General features: G+C 39.1%; 1 protein-coding gene across 4 annotated transcripts in view; it reads left to right on the top strand.

Annotated features, from left to right (window-relative positions):
* Positions 1 to 21,038, top strand: part of LOC102686834 (neural-cadherin) — a 160,821-nt gene extending 139,783 nt beyond the window's left edge. For 3 of the 4 annotated variants that reach the window (XM_006635802.3, XM_015357512.2, XM_069195052.1), the window contains exons 27-33: positions 3,259 to 3,439; positions 4,513 to 4,679; positions 6,051 to 6,315; positions 6,436 to 6,616; positions 10,641 to 10,894; positions 15,757 to 15,914; positions 18,815 to 21,038. In XM_006635802.3, coding sequence (XP_006635865.2) covers positions 3,259 to 3,439; positions 4,513 to 4,679; positions 6,051 to 6,315; positions 6,436 to 6,616; positions 10,641 to 10,894; positions 15,757 to 15,914; positions 18,815 to 19,258 — 1,650 coding nt within the window. In that variant the 3' untranslated portion in view covers positions 19,259 to 21,038. The remainder of the gene's footprint in view (positions 1 to 3,258; positions 3,440 to 4,512; positions 4,680 to 6,050; positions 6,316 to 6,435; positions 6,617 to 10,640; positions 10,895 to 15,756; positions 15,915 to 18,814) is intronic. The other variant, XM_015357511.2, reaches the window with a different exon arrangement.
* The last annotated feature ends 3,578 nt before the right edge of the window (positions 21,039 to 24,616 follow it).

Raw genomic sequence — 24,616 nt, forward strand, 5'->3', positions numbered from 1 at the left:
ATCTCAAAGAGTATTATTATGCGGCACAACTCAAGCCTCTGATCTGTTAGTGTGATGATAACATGACAGTCAAGTGGAAAGGCATAGAGACTAGATTAAAAAATACACCTATCCAAGCTATTATTGTGATCGAGCCAGGTTTCAATATGATCAATTGGATTATCTGAATGCATTTACATTACAAAATGTGGTTTAAAGTTGTTAAAAAAATAATGTTAGAAAAACAGATGAGGATATTGAGATGGTTTGCATATGATCCAACATTTTTGCCAGGTATACTTGATCAAAGATTTAAACAGTGGGCTCACTGAGGAAAGACCTCATTTTGTACAATAATGGAAAAGAGAAATCTATTAAGTTTTCAGTCCCTTAAAGACAAATATGGTTTGGAAAACCAGGGCTTTTTCCGATACCTATAGATGTGTTAGTACTTTTTGAAAAAGATCAAGGAACATGATTCAAATGTTCAACTAAACCAAGTCATACAGATTATACATTATTATCCAGGCTTACAAGATGAGCACTTGTACTGTAATGAGCTCTAGAAAATAAATGAAAGATTATATTAGGATAAAATAGGAAGAAGAACTAAACATTGCCATCACTAATGGGAGAATGGTGAATGGGAGAATATGTGTAAAACACAATGCACTTCCACAAACGCGAAAAGATGCGGGAATTTTTCTGAAAGAATTTAGCGCAATTCTTCATAACCCCAAAAATAAAATCATCTCGGCTTTGCCACAACCATGTTGGGGAGAGTGTGGTAATAGAGATGCAGGACATTCCCATATATATATTGGCATTGTTCAAGAATTCAATCTTATTCGGGTGAAGTGTCACCTCTGACACTTGTAAACTGTATATTGCTGGTATTGATAGTTTAAAGAAAAAAAATACACACCAGTAGTCCATTTCTCCCTAACATTTTAAGCATCAAAGTCTTACATGTGGTTATTTCGGAAACGTTTTTACATGCTCCTTCTGACCATGTTACTGTACGTTTATATACAGTACTTTGTGAGAAAAGTGATAGTTTTCTGCGAACACACTTGCTATCGGAGTAAACAAAAGCATACTTTTAGAATTTGATTAATAGGGAATATAATATGGATTCGTGTATCTAATTAAATTAATAACAATATAACTATATTCATGTACTGTTGCACAAACAGTAGTATAAGACTTTCCATTGATATGTGTATTGTTGTTTCAGGGCTTGTCATATGACCGTGATGGTTTAAGTGACTGACTTACTGTATATCCCTGAGGTCGGGTGTTCAAATCCGCTATCGCCATGGGTTTTCTTTTAACAAATAAACATTTCTTAGAAACACTAAAATAGCAAATATTATGGTTCACTATATTGACCTTTTTATATTTCTAAAAATCACATGTTCGAAGCTAAGTCATTTATTAAAAACAATGAATAATTTCAAACTGCTACTGATATTATTACTGACAATAAATATTATCAACACTATATTGAATTTATTTGTCTTTCTAAATATCACAAAACATTCAAAGTTAAGTGATTACCATTTTCCATTAATACTTGCGCTCGTTATCACAGTAAAAGAAACTCATACTTTTCAGAATTTAATTATTATTTTGGAAAATGTTTTTACGTACTCCTTCTGACCATATCGTTTCTATATTTTTTGAGAAAAGTGATATTTTCACCTTTTCTGCAAATACGCCCGCTATTGGGAGAGCATATAAAGAGCATGCTTGCCAGTGCGGTGACGTCAATGCATTTCCCTCTGAATAGCTACTAAATAGGCAGTGAAAACATTTGTCTGTCTTTCCATGGGGGGAAGGGGGACTGTCTTTCATTGGAAGGTACGCCTGTTCTACCCTGAGAATGCCCTTGGTCTTTTCACTGATAAGCTTGTGTTAACAAAAACTACCGTAAGCTTAAGAGTTGTTAAACCGTTTTTTATTTATTTTTTGGCACAGCCAGCCAACTGTGCCTGCTAGAGCACCACAATTCACACTCAACCACATCACAGATCACAGATCAGTCCCAGTGTGTGAAATATTGCTGTTTGATCTGTGCTTGATCTTTGATCTGAGCTTTAATAGAGAGCTTATCTCAATTAATGACTATTGAGTGGTATTAAATGCAACTTTTTTGTATAGATGACACTTTTCTAAAATATATTTAAAAATAAAAACGATTACAGTTGGCACGCCTGTAGCTTTTTCATGAAACCGCCTAGAGTTACGAAAACACTTGCTGTGTACATTGTAATTGTTTTCACAGCCTTTACTATGTCGTTTTCAAGCCATTTTTTTGACCACGCTCAAATATTCTTCTGTACATATCTTTGGAAGGGAAACACAGAAAGCCTTCAAACCAAATGCATTTTAAAGACCACGACTTGTGAAAATTTTCACAGCCTCCACAAAAAACTATCAGTGAACTAATTCTCTTTTTTTAAACCTCCGGTTTTTCATCGATGCATAATTACGCACTAACTGGAACCCAGGAGGGACCGCTGTGTACACACGTTCACAATGCGAGAAATACTGCTCAATACGGCTTTGTGCAAAAAACCCGCATATCACCACAGGAAGCAGAAACGGCCAAAACGTTGTGTTTTCTTTTTTCTCTTTTCAGCATGGAATACACCTATTACTTGTTCCTTTGCAGCCTACACATGCCGTACGCGGCTACCCACCTGTATTAAACCTATTTCACTCAGTTGTTTAAACTAAGTGTAAAGTGCTATGAGTTTAAGAGCATGTGAAAGGCATGGTGAATTGGAGATTCTCAGAACTTACCTTGTATGATTGGAAACAAATATGTGATCCGATCAACGAAATGCTGTGGTGTTACTTTTTGTCAATGAAAAAATAAAGTGTTTTCATTTACAAAGACGATTACAAAGAATGCTTGGATGCGACACACCCACCACGTTGTACCGCAGCGTACCCCGCTCATTTTGAATGGCTGCATCTGTACATGTCATAATCTCTGCTGTGAAAAATGCTACCTGTTATTACAAATATGCATATATCTGTTATTTGTTTGGGGATAATATGCATAAATGTCTATAAATGTTGTTCCAGTGGCATGTAAAACCTCAATGATTGTGTACATAGTTGCATAAGAACTAATTTGAATAATGTGGAACCAAGAGATCTTACACTTGCACATCTGAATGTAATGCAGCTGGGCAAGAGGGATGTCTAGGTGGTCACTTTGTGCATGGTTCCCATCGTCAGCTACTTGTTTTCTGTCCTTCCTGACAGGTATATGACCTGGGGTGTCCTGCAGAGAGCCTAAACAGTGCCCCTGGCTGTGCTCTAACAGATGGAGTGTGTCTGACTGCTGGGGGACCTTCCTGTGGCATCCATGGGAAGTGCCGGGGGGAGTGGGGGTCATTTAGCTGTGACTGTCACCCAGGCTACAGCGGACACAAGTGTGACAAAGGTAACACAGAAGCAGTCCTCTTCAGATCGAAGTCCTCTTGTTACTGAGAAACAGGAACTGTCTTTGTCCCTGTGAAGAAATGTCAATTACTATGAGACAGTGGCTACTCACAGGGTTCATTGGACAGTTCCCACATTGTTGAAAAGCTCTGACCTTCTATGTTGTATCTTGACTTGCAGTACATTTTCATATCATCAGGCCGTGGTCTTGAAGAACAATTCTATTACACTAATACTGTAATATAGGCCGATGTGGTGGCTCTGTGGCTAAGGATTTGCGCCCGTGACTGGAAGGTTGCTGGTTTGTCCAGTGGCCCGGCAGAGGGCCCCTGAGCAAGGCCCTTAACCCCACCTGCTCCAGGGGCACCATATAAATGGCTGACCCTGCACTCTGACCCCATGCTTCTCTCCCTGTCTGTGTTTTTAGGAAAAAAAAAGACAAATTTCTAATACAAGAAATTATATATGGCGAATAAAGTCATCTCTCTTTCTCTTTAAACCTACTGTTCTTTATTGGTCTCCTTGGAGTACAACTTCAAAAAGGATGTCTGTGAAGTGTTTAAAATCCTTATCAATCTGTGAAAGTTACTATTTTTAGTTATTGTACATAAAAGGAAGACGTTTAATGTTTTTTTCAGAATTCACACCACTTGCTCAATATAAAATCTGGACATCTCATAATGTATTTTAAAATTAGTTGTTGTTTTTTTTTCAGCTATAAAGGTTAACATTTAATTTCATAACATAAATCTGTTTATTTTTTTCTATTTTAGTACCACAGAGGAGCACTGAGACCTGTGTACAATCATGTTCAAGAAAGTAGTGCAAGCTTTATAAAAGAACTGAAAGAGCTGAAAGCTTCCAAAATTGGACTAATCTTCTTACTTCTCTGTATGTTGGTTTTACTGTATTAGTCCTTTGGCTGAGAAAGGGGGTTTTATCTAGTGTCTCAGGTAGCTGTACCTGATAGTGTACATTTGGAGGTCTTTGCTAAGCCCTACTGTGCCAGAGGGAACTTGAGAGTGGTGCAGGCCTGAGTCAACAAAAGTTGTCACTGCTTCTCTGTTGTTGCAGCCCTTCCAGAATGGTCTTTTGAGAAGGATAGCGTACTCCGATACCAATTACGGGGGGGTGGCAGTGCTCGCAGAACACATGCCCAGCTGCTCCTGCGCACACGTACCCCCTCTGGAACTCTGCTAAGCATGACCTCAAGGGACTCCAATGAATACATCGTTATGGAGGTAAGGGAGCACCTGTGTTTGTCTTCGCTTTTACACACACCCCCAGAAATCAGGGCAATGTTGTTTACAGAAAAATTGCTTGTGAATGATGATCTCTATCATCATAAGCATAAACGCCTTAATGTCTCAAGTTGTTAAAAAAAAAGGAAAAGAAAAGAATACCCCAAGGGGTGCTCTTTTCCTGTTGTACATTCCTTTGACTGCCGTGAACATTACAAAAAAAAGCTTCCAACAGGGCACCACTTTCGGTTCATTCCATCTTAGCTTTCATTTGATAAAAAAAAATACCAGGACCTTATTTGCACACTGCCTCTGCACTTTCAATAAGCACTCAGGAGAACAGTAGTGCTGTATTGTAGTTGTCACTAAACGATCCAGAGAACCCTATGCGGGTCACAAAACAAAACAATTGGGCTAGGCAAGGTCGGTGTTGGAGAGGCAGGCTGAGAGTCGGTTTCCAGGAAGGCAGAGAGAGCTTTCGTCAATCCAAAGGGAAAGGCAAGAACGGTGTCAGTGAAGCAGGCTGAGAATCAGTAACCAAAAGACTGAGGCAAGAAGAAATCTTTAGAAGAGTTTTGAAATTGGAGATGAGCAAGGAGAACAGCAGGCTATTTAATTCCCAGCAATGAAGTGTGGTTTGAGGATAGTATAAATAACAGGTACAGTGAAAGACAAGAGGTCTGTGCTGTTGTTTCTAAGAATTAGATCGGGCAGGTTTCTGATTAACTGAAGTCGTGGGAATGCTGTGGCATTTAGGACGGTTGAGTGACTAATTATGATGGATTGTGACAGTAGTGCTGTTTGTACTCAGGAGGCAGGAAGACCTTAAAAGACAAGGGTAGCAGACACAAAAGAGAAAAGAGAACATACTATTCCCACCAAAAACACTGGCCATTGTATGCATATATGCATAACTAAAGTGAACTGCCAAGCCATAGCCCTACTCCAACTTTTGTCACTCCATGAGATCTACATGAAGCAGAATAGGATAAATAATTTAAACACAGATACATTGCATAAAAATTGTACAAATTATAAATGAACTTAATTAACAGAGAATTGACGTTATGTCAGCAGCCTTGTCATGGAACACTTTTTTTCAACACAGTACTAAGCACAAAAGGGAGAGGAGACGGATTTTCAGGATCAAGACAGGTATATTGTCTGATCTTGAGAATCACAGATGGACTGATATCTGTTGATGTCTATATGTGGATATGGAAATATCATGGGACAACTGGACAATTTTAAGTTTCTCCAGAAGTAGACACTTGAATAAGATAGGGCTCTGTTCCATGTCTACAGTCTCTTTCAGTGCCTTATGACAGCAGCTGTTGCACATTTACAGCAGACCTGTGTTTCTCCCTGCAGATGGTGGACGGGCACTTTGGCGTGAGGGCAAATCTTGGTGATGGAGACCATTACCTCCAGTTGCCAGCATTGCGCATCGACAACGGCCAGTGGGTCTTACTCAGCCTTGATCGCCATGACAATGTGTTCACACTGCGCCTGGACCAGGGAGGTGGAGCACGTGAGATCACTGCTATGCTTGGTCACAAGAGAGAGATCATTGTTCACCCATCTAGTGTGTTGCTGGGAAACAACCTCTCTGACTACCAGCATAGTGACTTTCAAGGTAGAGTAACAATAGATTCTAGTATAGTATTTAGTATTTTTTCATGATATATCATGAATAAAACATCAACAAAAGACTGTGAAAACATAAGGGGTGATGATGACTCTTTTGTGACCTTAGGCTGCATGCAAGATGTGAGGCTGAACGGGCATTCCTTGCCCCTGGATGGGAAGAGCACAGAGTTCCACACTGTCCTGGAGCGCCGTGGAGTCCTGCCAGGCTGTCACTCTGACGCCTGCAGCAGCAAGCCCTGCCGCAGCCCGCTATACTGCGTGGACCTGTGGAGGAAACACGAGTGCAGGTGGGTTGGGTACTGTGTTTCCTCCTCCTTTCCCTCCTGACCCCCTAAAACAGATTTATTTTTCCAGGTACTCCAGCTTAGCAAGTCATCATGTGAGCTCTCCATTTCAATTACTTACAACTTCTTCTTAGTCCACATTCGGTGTCTGTGCAGCTACATGTTTTGTAAACCATCTGCAAATATTTTTGTTTGCATTTGGGTACTCTTGAACATACAGTACCGCCACTTTCTGATGTAAGGTATAGAGCTAGCAGTAATATATATTTATATTTGACAGGTATAGAGCTAGCAAAAATATAAATGTATAAATAAAATATTTGTATTTATAAATCTAGAGCAAAAATAATATACATTAAATCTCTTAGGGCATCTGGTATATTATAGTAGTATCTGCCTTTTAACTTTCTGCATTCTCAACATTTTCATACCCTTTTAATAATCTGACCTTGATACTTCTGTTTTGCTGTGTGTTGTGATTGAGCTGTTCTCCAGCCTTACACAGGCCCAGCTAGAAATCACAACTGTAAAGAATTATTGACAAAGTGTTTTTGGAAATTAAGGTATTCTTGCACTGTTAATTGGGTAAAACACCATGATCACCATCCTTTAGGCATGACCACACTTTATACAGTATTAGGGTATCCAACCAATAAGAAAGAGCATAACACTTTTTTGTTTTCTAATAAATCAGTATGTTAACAAATTAATACATCAATTAATCTCCCTCCCCTTATTTAACAAAACAAATTGATATTTACAAACTTAATTGAAAATGAAATATACTGTATATTATGTGGGCTCCCCAAAAATCCCACTCTGCAAACTGATAGTCACCTTCTCTCTACACACAACCAAGCCAGACTGACAAGATGCATTTTTTGCTAAATAAGAGATAGCCATTAACAATATCATTTTATCTGGGCTAAGAGACAACATATGTGTGAAGTAAGGAGAAGTATAGATGACAAAAAAATCTATGTTCATTTGTAGATCCATGTATAGATCGCCAAAAGCTCAATACTTTTACATTGCCAAAATTAATGCATAAATGTTCCTAATTCTGACTGGCACTTCCTACACTGAGGAAGTGTCATTGCAATGACTTTTGTTGGAGCCAAACAACGTTTGTTAGAGTTAAATAAAACTTATATGACAATTTGATTTTCTTCTTTAATCTTATTGTTTGTAAAAGGAAAAGAAACATTTCTACAAATCTCTGATTGTTGATCCTCACTTGAAGTTTTATTTAGCTCTGTTTCTGAATGCAATCTAAAGGGTAAAAATGAACATGGTGAATTAAAAACCAAAATAAATACAATTCTGAAATATTTTTAATTGAAATTGAGCACTTCATTTTTATTTGAAAATCAGATATTTCCAATTTAAGTTTATTTCTTAAATGTGTTGATCAGCTTTTCAGCAGCAGTTAGCGATAACATAATCTGGTGATATTTCTGAGGTGAAAGATTAATGCTGCACATGTGGGTCGAATGTCAAGCCTGAATCAAATAGCACCCCCAAGTTTTTCCATTTCGACTGAAGTTCAAGTACAGTACCATCCACAGGTTTGGATCCATTGGCTTTACAAAGTTGATGGGGGATGACAAAAAGCATGACTTCTGTCTTGTCACAGTTTAGATGAAGGAATTTTGAGTCATCCATATTTTTGTCTGAAATGGAATTAGAGAGAACAGAGACAGCCAGATAGCTGTAATCGTAAGCATTGCTCGTTCTTTTTTCAGGTAATATGCCAAGAGTTTGCTCAGTTTATTACTAAATTCATAATGCCTCTGTTTCAAATAAAAAAGCTCTATTTCACAGATTCAGTATAAATTGAGTTGAATTTTGCTCTTGTATATATGAAACGTTTTCAGATTTTCACTGAAGGAGAGCTTTTATGAAGTTCCTTATACCAAAGTAGTTATTTTTTAGAAAACACTTTCTTTTTTATGTCTTTTTTTATATGGCACATAAGTTATTATATTGCCTTTCAGGGTAGCCTTTGCAACAGCCCATAAAATATCAGGAGTAACAGATTATTATTATCTTATATGTTTTGTTTGTTGGGCAAAAGAGAATTGTTACATCACCACCTTTTACATACAAAATAATGGACACTCAAATCTATTGTTAAACTAATGAGTGCATGATCAGATAAAGCCATTGATTCAGTAGTACTGTATGAAACCTTATGCAAATAAGTTTGGGGTAAAAAACTAATCAATTTGTGAATAAGAATTATGTGCATTGCAGTAAAAGCTATAATCTCTTATTAACAGACTAAGCTCTCTTCAGATATCAAATTCTGAATTATTCAGTGTTTTAGCTGCTCCAGAAATAGGAGATGGTGAAGACCTGTCTAAAACTAGGATTCAATGCACAATTAAATTTGCCAACTAGAAGTTTGACAGTGGTAGTTAAATAATAATACATCTGTCATATAGTAAATACTGAAGAGTCAGCAATAGCAACATTATTCAGAAGAGTAGTTGACAGCCCTTACAGAGTTCCCAAGATTGAAATAATTCTTCTCCTTGGGTCAGTTATCCATTATATTAAAATAAAAGTAAAACATTATTCATCAATTTTGCCATGTTCCGGCTTTTAGATGAATATGACGAAAAGTATATTTATTTGACTCAGCCTTGTTAAGGTCTAAGAGATTAGCCTTCTGAAGAAAAGCAACAGCAGCATTGTCTTTCTTGAGACAAAAAAAACGTTTACGCTAAATATGATTGTTCAAACCCTTCACTTTCCATTATATTATTTGACATTTACTCATCGCTGTAGGAAATCATTTTGGGAATTAAAGAAGAAAAGAATAGTAAAGGTTGGAATATGTTAGGTAACTGGAATAATTGAGTAACATAGTAAAAAGGAGTCCATAATCAACAATAAATCAAAGCTAAAGAAAAGCAGATCTCCTTACGCAATCAGTCACTCCATAGCAGGTGTACTGTATATATGCAAAGAAGAAATCAAAATGTTTTAAATAAACAAAACCATTTTTTTCCACATTTTAAACAAGATCACTTAGTTAATGCAGACTTTCAGGGCCATTCACTTAAAAAACAGATTTTGCACCAAAATAATATTCAAATACCCCTTTATCAATTCATTTTCAATGTTGTTAGAATTAACATATTTCTTTATTAAATTAAAAATAGTATGTCTATAAGTCTATAAATAACATGTCATCAATATACAGTATATAACGATTTTCAACCAGGCAAAAAGAATTAAAGCTAGAAAAGCCATTTAACCGCCTTAGCTTCATTACAAATAGTCACTGAGGAGTCACTCATTAAACAAATCCCATAAACTGGTTAGTTATGACCAAGTTCTACAAGAAATGTCTCTACTTCTTGCGGAGAGCTAAAATAATGCAAACGATGCTGTCAGAATTTTAGAAAGGTAAATAAAACCTCTAAAAATCCCACTGTCAATAAGACGTTTTCTAACTTTGTCAAAAAGCTTACATTTTCAGGGGATCTCCACGGACAGATCTTGCTATCAGCAAAGCTTCAATTTACCCTCTAAAACCCTTTGAAGTTTTAACTACAAACTCCTTATCCCAGAATTGCAAGAAGCGAATAATGACCACTCTCAGGGTCCTGATTGAGCACGCAGAGCCTGATGGGCCTGCTGTATATCAAAAGAGCAACTCAGAAGAAGGCTCAGCCATATAGGTGGTCTCTCTTGTAAAAGTGCATGTAATATTTGATTCCCCTCTGCACTGTTGTGAAGGCCAAAATAACACAATATGATCGATTCTTCCATAATTTCCCCAATCATCCATTTAAGCTTCCAAACTTCAAGGGCCCTTTTTGCTGCTGCTAACGCTCACTTGCTACAGGAGAGATTTGTAATTCTCTCCTCATTTTCAGTGAGCACTAGAGAGGGAAGTTACAAGATCAGAAACCAGTTTCACAGTGATACTATAACTTTAATAAAATATGGAAAATGAACAGACACACGCTACCAGTACTGTAATGTAATCTCTGTCCTTCCTGTGTTAAACTAGGTGTCCAGCTGGCAAGATGACAGTGGAGGATGGTATTTCTGGGCTTCTGCACTGTGTCCCCTCCCCATGTGGGCCATCTGTCTGCAGGAATGGGGGCACCTGTGTTGCCCAGTCTCCCAGGAGCTTCACATGCGTCTGCATGGAGGGATATAAAGGCCAGTGGTGTGAAGTCAGTCTGGTGAAAGCAGGAAGAATGGCTGTCCTCAGTCCCAGTTCCATCCTGGCCATCAGCATGTGCCTGCTGGTTTTCTTTGGTAACTATGACAACAATTCCTTAGTAACATTAACATTGGTGCACTGTTGGCCATGTTTAAAATGCTTAGAATACATACTACGTAAAATGTACATCATGACAGCACATTTATATAGCACATTTTGTACTTTTGCAGTATTGGTAAACATTCAAATTACATATGTTTGTCTCATTTTAAAAACATGAATTTTCAAGTTTGTTTTCAATCACTCATTTAAATATGAAATATTAATTAAGACTGTATTAAAAAAAAGAAGAAAAGCGTATTTCAGTAAAAGCCTCAAAAAACTCCAAAATCCTTCAATAAGAGGGGCTAAGATGTCTTTTGATAGTTTTCTGCATTCTTGGGGAAGGTGTGATTATTATTTATGTATTCCAAGAGGGGAGATCAGCGAACACCTGTGGGCACTGGACCTGGTTAGCATGGGGGGTCACTGGATCTAAATTGAAACAGCTAGGCCACCTACATACACTCTTTGTAGCACAAGCATGAAATTATGTCATTGGTGACATGCGTTGTGACTGTAAATCATGGGGTTTTCATTGTCTGTGCACTTATCCCTATAACAGGAGGCTAGGAAGATAGTTTCCTCTCTAAGCACACTTGTTTTAGAACAACAGTAGTGAAAATAAACTATTTCCTAAAGTCGCTGGGAGCATGCGCAGTGTGAAGTGTCATTACACCCCACTCTTCCAAATTCCAGAATAACCGCCCCTTTCTTTAGTGTTCAGGCACAGAGTGATTATGGAAGTGATGTAGTAATAATAATAATAACTTATTTTATATAGCGCCTTTAAAGGTAGCATCTCAAAGCACTTTACTGAATGACAGCAACAATAAATAAAAAGAATACACAAGATAAAATGCAGTTACAATACACAGATGAGACCATGGATGGTGGTACTAAGTATAGTAGGACCAGAGGGGTAAAGAACAGAGCCAGTTAAGTAAAGGCTCTTCTAAAGAAGAAGGTTTTGAGTTTGGATTTGAAGGAGTTTAGAGACAGTGACTCTCTGATATCCTTGGGGAGAGAGTTCCAGAGCTTGAGGGCATAACAGGAGAAGGCCCTGTCACCCATAGAGTGTAGACCGGCTTGGGGGACAGACAGGAGACCAGAATTAGAAGAGCTGGAGTAGGACGATAGTAGCTCAGACAGGTACTGAAGTGCCAAGCCATGCAGAGTCTTATAGGTGAGCATGAAGATGTTAAAGCCAACAAGAAACCTAACAGGAAGCCAGTGCAATGACTCCAGGATAGGAGTAATTTGCACTACACCTGGTCAGGATTCTGGCTGCCGAATTTTGGACGTACTGCAGTTGGTTCAATGTAGATTTAGATACTCCAGTGTCATGAATGGTCCACAGCCTTTGAAGAAGGGTTGGTGATTAGAGACTATGCAGTGTAACCTATGCAGTGTAACCCAAGACAAAAAGGAGGCGGACATCAGGGAAAACGCACAAGGGTTTATTTGCGAAGGTAGTTCTCAGTGACAACTGGTGCTCTGGTGAACAGGGGAAAACGAGGTATCCAGGTACAAGGTAATCCATGGGGGTAAGTCAGGGCGCAGTCCAATAATCCTAAACTGGGCGATCCATCCAGTCAGACAGACACAGGGAAATCGGAAACAGTCCAAGAACACACGAGGCCGGGTCCTCCACATCCCCGGGCTTGGAGGGTGTGATGCCTCTGGCAAGGCCTATGCCCTCAGATGACTCCACAGTCTGGTTATAGGTGGGCCTCTGGACATCCGTGTCCTAACGCTGAGGCCTGAGCATCAGAAGCTCTAGATTTATATATCAACACTGATTCTTAACATCTGGAAATAATACAGCAATCAAACTAGGACTCAGGAATTTGGAGCGCCCCCTAGGGGAAAGGGTGCTAAACTCTAAAAGTAGAGCATTATAGTAGTCAATTCAGGAGAACACAAATGTGTTGATCAGCTTTTCAGCCAGTTAGTGATAGCATAGGGCGTAGTCTTGCGATATTTCTAAGGTGAAAAAAAGATGTTTTGACAGTATGCTGCATCGTGTGGGTTGAATGTTAAGCCAGAATTGAATATATATATCAATTTTGATTGAAGCTCAAGTACAGAGCCATCCACAGAAAGGGTTACAGGATTGGCTTTATGAAGTTGATGGGGGGTACCAATAAGCATGACTTCAGTCTTGTCGCAGTTGAGATGAAGGAAGTTTTGAGTCATCCAAATTTTTATGTCAGAGATGCAATGAGATAGAATAGAGACAGCCACATCAGTGTCAGGTTTGGTATGGATGTATATTTGAGTATCGTCAGCTTAAAAATGAAAGCTGAGGCCATGTGATCTTAAAAGCTGACCAAGAGGGAACATGTAACTGCTGAAGAGCAAGGGGCCCTGTATTGAGCCCTGAGGGACACCAGACTTAACAAGACCAATTTCAGACCTGTACCCATTAAGAGAGACAAAGTGACAGCGATCAGTGTGGTAAGATTTGAACCATTTGAGGGCAGTGTCAGAAACTCCAAACACAGTCTCAAGACGAGAAAGTTAGATGTTATGGTCAACAGTGTCAAAAGCAGCACTGAGATCAAGATGGATGAGTATAGAAAGAGAACCAGAATCAGAAGCTGTTAGAAGATCGTTGGTGACTTTGATCAGGGCAGTTTCTGTGCTGTGAAGTTGACGGAAGCCAGATTAGAGGGGTTCAAATAGGTTGTTTGTCATGAGGTGGTTATGTAACTGAAGTGTGATAGCACGTTCTAGTATTTTAAAAAGAAAGGGTATGTTGAAAATTGTTAAGATTGTCGAGAGCCATATTAGGCTTTTTTGGCACGGGGGTAATGGCAGTAGTTTTGAGGACCGTGGTACAATGCCAGTGCTTATGGATTTATGTAAAATATTGAGGACAATGGGACAGAGAGAAGAGAAACAGGACTGGAATAAAGTGGTGGGAGGGATGCTGAGTCAAGAAGAGAGAAGCTGGAGAAAAGGGAACCAGAGAAGTTGGATAAGGAGGGAGGAGGTAAAATGTCATCGACATGATCAGCAGTGTCAATACGTTAAAAAAAATTACAAGTGCTCTCAAGTACGCTTCTCAGTGCTAGTGCTCACATTAAGGTAGGATATTCTTTTTTTTAAAATAGGAACATTACTTGTTCACTGTAGCATTAGTCACTTGCTTTTATTTACTGGAATTCTAGTGATGGGTATCGTTATTGTACTAATGTGCCCACAGTCTTTTTATTCCTATATTAGAGCTTCAAATTCCCAGTGGTATATCACGTTGGACTGGCAAATGAAAAAGTAGATCTTACATTAAAAAAGGTTGGGCACCCCTGCTCTAGGAGGTCAGAGGAAGAGAAACAAGATAAGGAGGTTAGAACAGAATTTGCAAACCTTGGCAGATCAATTGATCGCCTGTTGTGGAAATTTACAGAGCGTGAGGGGAAAGGGTTAGAAACAGGTAATTCCAGATTGAAGAGAATAGCTAAGTGGTCATAGAGGCCTAGTTCAAGGAAAGAGCAGTGGGAGACAAAAGAGTCATTTGCAATGATTAAATCTAGGATGTGTCCTTTGTTATGTGTAGGGCTACAAACAAAGTGAGTTAGATCAAAGAATTCCCAATAGAGAGAGGAAATCTTTAGCCATACTGGAAGACCTTGAATCAATGTATATGTAAAAGTCCCCAAGAATAAGGATCCTTTTAAACTTAAGGCATAAAAATGAGAGTCAATCAGCAAACTCACCTAAAAAGGGTTTGCAGGGCTTGGGTGGTCTATAAACTATGGCAATGATAGAGACATTTAAAACAAGTCACTCAAAAGAAGAGGGAGGAGGTAGTGTAATAGGATTTAAATTTTAAAAAAGGTTGTAAATCACAATGATGGCCTCTCCTCTGCCTGTGGGACACAGAAGGTCAAACAAGGCATAGCCAGGAGGATTAGTTGATTATACAGCAGTCCATCGTTTTGTCTGTGCCAGGTTTCGGTTAAGCACAATAATTCAATTTTATTTTCTATGATAAAGTCACATAAAAGAAGAGCCTGGCTGTTTATGGAACAGGTATTGAGTAGCGCTGATCTGGCCAGTCTCGGGGATGCAGGGAGGAGCGGAGTGCGTTCCAGGCGCGGTAGTGAGAGAAGATTTTTGAGGTCGGCGCCAGTACCGGATGGACTTACAGTCTTGCGCCGAAAGGCAGGGATAGAGACTCTGCTTGCAGACGAATGAAAGAAACGGCATCCCATGCTGTGATGGAAGTAGCACCTCGGTCGTAAAATCCCAATAATACGGCAATCATCAAATGTGTCTTTAACCAGGAAGAAATTTTATTTTAGTTGAAGCAGTTACAGTGCGGTGTACCTCAGAGACATGTTCGATGAATCCAAGATGGTGCAACAAGACGGGAAGAAAATCCAGAGTAAGGCAGTAGCAGGTGGTGAAAGTCTTCAGTCTTCAATTAGAAGGGTCTCTGTAACAGGGTGACATTTGGAGACAGTACTAGATCAAAAAATTATCAAATAAACAGTTTCTGATATTCTTCTTAGAGTTTGGAAGGAGGAGCCATACTTTAAGTGAGCCATGTCTTTAAGTTCAGCCATTTCCATTTCAGATCTGAAAATGGCAAAAGCAAATTATTATGTTCTCCTCAGTGGTATAATCCTATTTAGGAACCTAAGGGAATTTATTTTATAGTAACTGCAGAGATTCACTTTTAAAAGTACTTATAAAAAGTAAGATGGATATATATTAATGTTGATGTTCACATGAAACAATAAAACAACGTAAACATCTCATATTGGACAATAAAGTGATGTTATGCAACTTGCTGTTTTGAGACTTTACAGTTGACATTGCATTTTGTTTCTCCTTTTTTGTCATCCAGCTGTTCTTGTGGCTGTGACTGTGTGGAACCAGAAGGGCAGCCCCAGCAAATTCCAGAAAAGAGGTGTTTATCACATTCCAGCTGAGCACGAGAGCTGGGAGGACATTCGTGAAAACATCCTCAACTACAATGAAGAGGGTGGAGGTGAGCAGGACCAGGTAATGGCCCAGATGAGGAAGCCAGTGTTTTGTATGACTAAATTCAGCCTCTATAAAATTGCTTACACTTATATAGCGCTTTTCTGGACACTCCATTCAAATCACTTTACAGGTAATGGGCACTCCCCTCCACCACCACCACCAATGTGCAGCATCCACCTGGATGATGCGATGACAGCCATAGTGCACCAGAACACTCACCGCACATCAGTGGGGAGGAGAGCAGAGTAATGAAGCCAATTAATGGATGGGGATTATTAGGAGGCCATGATTGGTAAGGGCCAATGGGACATTTGGCCAGGACGCCAGGGTTACACCCCTACTCTTTTCCTGGGATTTTTAATGACCACAGAGAGTCAGGACCTCAGTTTTACATTTCATCCGAAGGACAGCGCCTGTTTACAATATAGTATCCCCATCACTATACAGGGGCATTAGGACCCGCACAGACCGCAGGGTGAGCGCCCCTTGCTGGCCCCACTAACACTGCTTCCAGCAGCAACTTTAGTTTTTCCCAGGAGGTCTCCATCCAGGTACAGACCAGGCTCACACCTGCTTAGCTTCAGTGGGTTGCCAGTTGTGAGTTGCAGGGTGATATGGCTGCTGGCTATACACGTGATTATTGTATTTTATCGCCTGCATCCAGTTACAGTTCTGTGCAAAAGTTTAGGTTGTTTAAATTTTGTAAATTGAAATAAAAGTGGTATAATAAAAGTGCTTGAATGGCCAATACAAAGTTCCAATATGAATTTGAGGAATATGGAGCGACTTTGATAAAAATTCCAAATGTGTCACAATACAGAAGAATGCTGACCACCACTGCTAGAGGAGAAACTGTTTACTTTAGATGTATTTTTATGGCTGTGGTACTAAGTACAAGTGCAGGTGCATTTAAAGACTTAAAAGGCTTTGAGCAGGTTTTTGTTTGTCACGTCAGCCATCATATCTCATATCCCTCCCATGTTCAATGGAGTTATGAATTAAAAAAAACTGACAAAATAAAAAAGAAACATTGTTAATCTACCCCCCCTCAGAATCCTTCAGATGAGATGTAAAACCGAGGTCCTGACTCTCTGTGGTCATTAAAAATCCAAGTGAGTTTCTCGAAAAGAGTAGGGGTGTAACCCCGGTGTCCTGGCCAAATTTCCCATTGGCCCTTACCAATCATGGCCTCCTAATAATCCCTCTCTATGAATTGGCTACAATACTTTGCTCTCCTCCCCACTGATAGCTGATGTGTGGTGAACGTTCTGGCGCACTATGGCTGCCATCACATCATCCAGATGGATGCTGCGCATTGGTGGTGGTTGAGGGGAGTACCCATTACCTGTAAAGCGCTTTGAGTGGAGTGTACAGAAAAGCACTACATAAGTGTAAGCAATTATTATTATTATTATTATTATTTTTATAGAGTAGCTATTCCAAATCATATTAAAAAAAAATTTCCAGGTGAAAACAAAAATCTGAACAACTACCTCTGGCAGCATTGGTATGGTCCCGTTCAGAAAATAGAAATTTTGTGTGTTCAAGTCCCAGATGAGATACTGCTGTTTTACTTGTACCCTTGAACAAGGTACTACACCTGAATTGGTCCACTAAAATACATAACTACACTACACTGCATTTCTAAAGTTACACATTTTATGGCCTAACAATTTTGAAATCAAGACACATTTATTTTACCTTTATTTTTGAGTTGTAACACACAATCTCAAATGATCAAACATTGTGAAAAGTATTTACAGAAGAGCACCTTGAAAAATAGGTTGAATAATTTTATAGAACTCTTAGTAACAGCAATTGTAAATTAGGTCTGGTGTAACCAATTGCCTTTCTTAATCACACAAGTAAAGCAACTTTTTAGTAAACTATGGACAAGAAGGAGCAATCAAAACACCTCTGAGATTAAGTTGTGGAAAGGCACATAGCAGAAGATGGGTATGAAAATGTTTCAAAGGCCTTAAATAGCCTTTGGAAAACAGTCAAGACCAAGACCAAGACCCACGTTGAGACTTGTTTGAGGTACCCAAAACAATACTGTTGAAATTCTGAAGCCATGTAGGAAAAAGTTTTGCAGACTGATGAAACCAGGATAGAACTTTTTGGCCTAAATGCAAGTTGGGCAAAACCCCAATACACCACCACATTACCCACTGAACACCATTACTACTGCAAAGCATGATGGAAGCAGTATTCTGTTATCAGGTTGGGTCTCTTCAGCAAAAAGTCATTGGTCAAGATTGAATGGAAACTGAATAAAATGAAAGTAGAAAAATCCAGATGGATTTACCTTTCATCATGACAAGGAACCTGAGTTTCTAAAAAACAAAATGGTAAATGTCCTCAAGTGGCATAGACAGAGTCTTGGAAATCCAATGGAAAATCTGTGGAATGATTTGAAGGTTGCAGTCCATCAATGGCCCCCTCACAGGCTGACTGAATCTGAACAGGTTTGTTAGGAGGAATGGTAAAACATTGACAAGTCTAGGTGTGCTACATTGATGGAGACCTATCCAAATAGAATCATGGCTGTAATTCAAGCAAAAGGTTCTTCCACCAAGTTCTAGCTCAGGGGTGTGTTCACTTATCAAACTATTTTTTTAAGTTTTCATTTATAATTACTTTTTTAGAATGTTTGAGCAATTGTTTTTTTTTATTTAGAGGTTGTGTTACAATATGTAAATAAATTTAATGTCTTGATTTCAGGCTGTCAGGCCATAAAATGTGTTACTTTGGAAAGAGTGTGGAGACTTTCTATAGACATTATATGTAAATGGGTACAAATGCAATACGCTTTAGATAAGTGTCAGACAAATAAAATAATAAATACCTGGTTGAGGATATGAGAAAAACTGTTCTGAACCTTGGAAATATACCTGCTTTTTACTTTCCTTTTCTAGAATGCATATGACATCACAGAGTTGAAGAGGCCACTGTGCTCCAGTTTGTCGCAATCCTCCTCCGGCACCACAGCACCCCTCCTAAAGTCTTCCCAGGGATCACAGGAAGAGGTTCACCCAGGCACGATGGCAAGCTACCATCAGAATGCTACTGGTGTTGCTAGCGGCCCCACAGACTTCAAAAGCTATGTTTCCCGCATTATTTGGGAAGCAGACAATGATGATCAGTCTTTCCCAATGGACTCTTTTCAAATTTACCGCATAGAGGGACTGGATTCCCCAGTGGGCAGTCTCAGCACTTTGGTGTCTGAAGGTGAGGAGGACTTCAATTATGATTGCCTACAGGAGTGGGGTTCAAAATTTGAAATGCTGAGTGAGCTCTACCGGCGGCCAGAATTTGTCCTGACATACAGAGATGTTATGCAAAAGGAAAATCCCTTTTGATGGTGCCACCATCCCTAAGTTATTGTTACTATTTTGAATATTTTTATGGGATACGGGGAGAAGAGGGTGAACAAACAAAAAGCTCCTCTTTTTTAACTAAGTTGCTGAGACATCAGAAAACGTTTAAAAGAGCCAAAAGCTCGGAAGATTTAGGAGGATATCTTTTTCTTCATGGTGTTTCTAATCTTTTTAGAATGCATTTTCTAATCCTCTTATCCAGTTCAGGGTCATAGGACTGAGCTGGAGCATAATTTGGCATGCACAGAGTGCAAGGCAGGATACACCCTGAATGGGACACCATTCCATCGCAGGGCGCACACAGTCAAACCAGGGCCAATTTTTATGTAAGCCAATTAACTTACCAGCATGTCTTTGGGCAGAAATTGGAGAACCTAGAGGAAACCCATGTAAAAATGGGAAAAACAGACAAACGCACCACAGATTAGCTCCCCAGGAAAAAATATATTTATTATACAGTACATAACTTTTAAATGGGAACAGCACATTGCCATTGCATATAGAAAGAATTGTGTTGTAATTTTACTCATCAAGTAAACACATTTTAACTTGAAGTTGATTAAGCCATAAAAAAGAACTGGGGATTATATATTTTTCTCTTACCTGTATTAATATATTATTTTTAAAATCCTCTATAGTTCAGAGCTGTCGTTCCCTATCATTTGTAACTTTCTTAGGTCTTAGGTACTAATCTAACAGACTGACTACAACACCACAGCTGATCACATACTTTGAGAGCACTTCACTCATGAGCTCATACTAGCTAGGAGATGAGACTCCAAGCAAACTATTCAACACGGTTCCATAATCTGATTTCATTTGCACAAGCAGAGGAATCTCTATGTTCTAACATGGATTAGTGAATCAATTTACGAGAGAAAAAATTAGGCGCTGATAGCAAAAAACACCTTAAAGTCACTATGCTGGTAAATAAAAATGCTCAGCTTCATTGCAGAGTTTGTGTACTTTTTATAGGTAGGATGGATGGAGTAGGTTATGAATCTCAAATGAAAAAAACTTGCTTTACAGACAGTAATTTGTATGAATTATTTCTTTTTTTTACTTGTTGAGGAATGGAGCTGGGGTAGAGTAACACTTTGGTGTGCTGATTTACCCAATGTTTTTGCTTAAACATGAATCCAGTTATTCTGAAAAAATCATCTTTGAAACACACAACAAGAGTGCCATTGAAATACAAATGTAACTGCATCACATTTTTGTATATTTGTACAGTAAATATCTCAATATCTTTATTTTTTCTTGTTTTTTGACAAATTGTAATCTTCTAATGAGCTATCATATTGAATCATCCAACATATGTGAATAGCAAGAGTGATACAGGAAGGTGAGGGGATAAACTGAAAGACTTATGTACTAGTGCTCACAATCAAAAATGTAAAGTTCATTTTTACTGTGGTGATTTCTCACAAAAACTGTCACAAAAACTTAAAAAGAGAATGACCTTATACCCTCCATTGACAATTAACATATTGTAGTAATGTCAGTGCACTGTAATGCATGTTATTTGTACCATGGTACTCATGACACAGTAACCATGTTGTGGTGCATACCATTCTATAACTATTGCTTCTAATTTTGTAAGGAGAGCTGTCCTTCTATGTTGTATATAATGTACATAGTGTTGTTTTGTAGCCACCTAATGTCTGATATTCCTTTTGTACATGACTTTTAATAAAACTATTTTCCTCAGGATGTTACATAGTGTTTGGTGTTTATCTCTGAAATAAAGATAGCCAAATATGTCTGCATTGGTGTGTGTCTATTTAATCTCTAAATATATCAGGATTGCACAGAATGGGTTTCTGTGATTACCGATGAATCTGTTGACAGTTTAGCTTTAGAAACATACTGTATGAAACAAAAGATATACATTCTGATGGGGATTCCTTCTAACTTAATATTGCTTGACCTTAGGGCAGCCTTTGATACTGTCAATCATAATTCTCTTTTTACTTTGTGCGTTTTGGAGATGTCACCCAGGGGTTCACACTGGGATCAGTTCTATTTAGCATGTACAGTTCCTTACATACAGTGCCAAAAAAGTGCCTTAGGATTTTCACAACTTTCACATATTTGAAACCTTAAATCTTATTAGATCTTAAATTAAGTCCTAATAATACTTTAAAAGATTATACTCTCTCAACATTAATCAGTCTTCAAATAATGAAACATCCAATATCCATATGAGACAAAGTATGCATTAGATCCATTAACTGGTGGCACCCTGTTGAGCAGCAATGACTTCGACTAACTGTTGAGCAATCTCTCACATGGTTTTTGAGGAATTTTGGCCCAAACCTGGTTACAGAATTCTTTAATCTCTGCGACATTTGAGGAATGCCTTGCATAAACAGAAGCTCCTGCTGCAACATTTCAATGGGGTTTAGGTCTGGACTTTGACTGGGCCATTGGGAAACAAAGAATGACCTTTTCTGCAGTCATTCTTCTGCAGATCTTCTTAGGTTTAGGATCTGTGTATGTTTAGAATCATGAAATAAGGCCCACTTTAGGTTCAGCTTCACGTTACAGATGGATGGCCTGAGATTCTCCTCTAGACTCTTCTGATACAATGCAGAATTCATGGTTATGTCAATGATTGCAAGCCATCCAAGCACCAAGGCAGCAAAACACTCCCACCACCATTCTTAACTGTTGAAATGAGTTTCCTCTGTTCAAAAGCAGTGTTTGGTTTTCACCAAACATAATGTTTCTCACTGAAGCTAAAGAGTTCTTACTTTTATTTGTCCAGAGAATATTGTGTATCATTTTGGATCATTCTTTGGTGAATTTCAGACAGGCTGCAATGTTCTTTTTGGAAACCATTCTTGTTCAGTCATTTTCTAATAGGAGATTCATGAACAGTCACATTAGCTGAGGTGAGAGCAAACTGCAGTTCCTTAGATGTTTCTATATAGAGTACCTGTGGTTTTGACCTTTTTCATTTGAGCAGTAGACTGTTTGTCTGATAGACTCGAATACTTAGAAATGGTTTTGTAACTGTTTTTGGGCAGATGAGCATCAATAACTATTTTTCTGACAACCTCTGCAATTTTCTTAAATTGTGGCATGACTTGATATAAATTTGGTGAATATGAAATTCACAACGTTTCTGACTGTTATACTGTATGGGGCAATTACAGTAAGTTTATGGTCTACATGCAAGTGTGACTATCAATATGAGCCCCACACGGACAGCACCATCCCTAAAAAGGGAAAAATTGTTTCAAAGTACATTTAAATTCTAGAGGAAAACCCATAGAGTATCTGAAAAACTAAAACTGGGTTAAAAAAAGATTTTTTTGTAAATGTTCTTAAACAACATGTCCTTGAGTGGCAACATCTAGACTTGAATCTAATAGAAAACATATGCTGAGATTTAATGAATGCAGTCCATTAATATTCCCAATGAACTAGTCTGAACTGGAGAAATTTTGCAAGGGAAAATAGAAATCACACAAACTCACTGTGCAAAGCTGGTGGAGATGTAACACTTGGAATATTGACAGCAGTAATTTCTTCCAAAGGTGCTTCCACCAAGTATTGACTATTGAGTACTTCTAAAATCAGTAAATTTCCATTTGGATAGCGCCTTTTATAGCTGCAGATTTTGCTGACATTCAGTCTCTGTCACATTTAGAAGCAGTGTTCAGTTTGATCATACAAATTTGAAAACATATATAGTGTTATAAATGGGGAGTTACTGTCACACTCATTACACCTAGAGGGCGCTCTACGTTCCTTCTGTTCCTAGTTCCCTGTGATTATTCATGTCTTTCTGGTGCGTCTTGTTGTGTAGCCTATTTATTTCCTGCTTCTGTTCTGCTACTCGCTCAGCATTGTTTGTTCAGTTGCCCTGAGACCCGCCTAGCACCAGGTCACTCCTGTCTTTGGCCTGAGGGCATAGGTTTCTATACGGCTTCTCCTGAACAGCTGAGCCTGGGCTAAGCCCCATCTCGCCGCTATCTCGCACAGGGTCTTTATCGCTTTCCTGACATTCCACAGTTCGTGCTGTCGGACTTACGTGACAGAATGCTGAGCCTACCTTTGACCCCGCGAGCGTTTTTTTTTTTCCTTTTTTGTTTCCTGGCTTTTGGAATTTTTTCTTTATGTCTGGTTCTAGGCTTCCGTGCTCCCTGCTCTTCTCTATCTGTTGTGGGTTATTTCTTTTATGTGTTGTTTGTTTTCCCTGTTCCATCAGGGTTTATACTCGTTGTGATTTTTTACCTTTGTCCCGGGTTCCCACACCCTCTCCTACTCTTGCTGTCCCGGGCTCCCACGCCCTCTGCTGCTGTCACTGTCCCGGGCTCCCACACCCCTTGCTGCTTCCATGTTCCGGGCTCCCATGCCCTCTGGTCTCCCTGGCTCTGGGCTCCCATGCCCTTATGTGTTTATTGTTCCCCTGTTCTGTCAGGGTTTAATTTTGTTTGTGATTTGTTTGTTTGTTAGGTCTGGTATTTTGTTTTGCTCCTCCAGAGCTCAGTTTCGACCCCCCTTTCCTCTACTCAATAAAGGTTTATACCCCGGAGTAGAGGGTAGCTCTCAGCCGTGAACTTCCGGAGGTTTCCTTTCAGTTAAATGAGGTTTTTCCTCCCCCCAGTGCTGTGCAGCTCTTTTTTGGGTGTCAGGAGCCGCCCGTGAAGGGGGGGGTACTGTCACGCTCATTACACCTAGAGGGTGCTCTACGTTCCTTCTGTTCCTAGTTCCCTGCGATTATTCATGTCTTTCTGGTGTGTCTTGTTGTGTAGCCTATTTATTTCCTGCTTCTGCTCTGCTACTCGCTTAGCATTGTTTGTTCAGTTTCCCTGAGACCTGCCTAGCACCAGGTCACTCCTGTCCTTGGCCTGAGGGCATAGGTTTCTATATGGCTTCTCCTGAACAGCTGAGCCTGGGCTAACCCCAGTCTCGCCGCTACGCATAGGGTCTTTATCGCTCTCCTGCCATTCCACAGTTCGTCCTGTCGGACTTATGTGACAGTTACGAAAATGTTGAAAATTAAGAGCAGTTTAGTCAATAAGTAAAATAAACATTCATAACCCTCAACTTGTAAGTGATTTCTAGCAATATACCCAAGCGGCTGGTATAATTAGAGGCACATTAATTATTTGTTCTTTAGCACAGCTTTGTTGAAAAGAATAATAATCCAGGCATACAGTACCATTTTAACAAATATTTGTTACAATGACAAGATACAAACTACACTACACACAACAAAACATGTGATGGACCGGGTGAAAAAGGTCAAGAAAGTGACTATGCTTTTCTGGTGCAAAAAGGTTTTCTGTTTGCACCTAAGACCACTGTCCACTGACCACTGGTGCA

This window comes from Lepisosteus oculatus, chromosome 10, assembly GCF_040954835.1.
Source record: "Lepisosteus oculatus isolate fLepOcu1 chromosome 10, fLepOcu1.hap2, whole genome shotgun sequence".
In the NCBI taxonomy this organism is placed as follows: domain Eukaryota; kingdom Metazoa; phylum Chordata; class Actinopteri; order Semionotiformes; family Lepisosteidae; genus Lepisosteus; species Lepisosteus oculatus.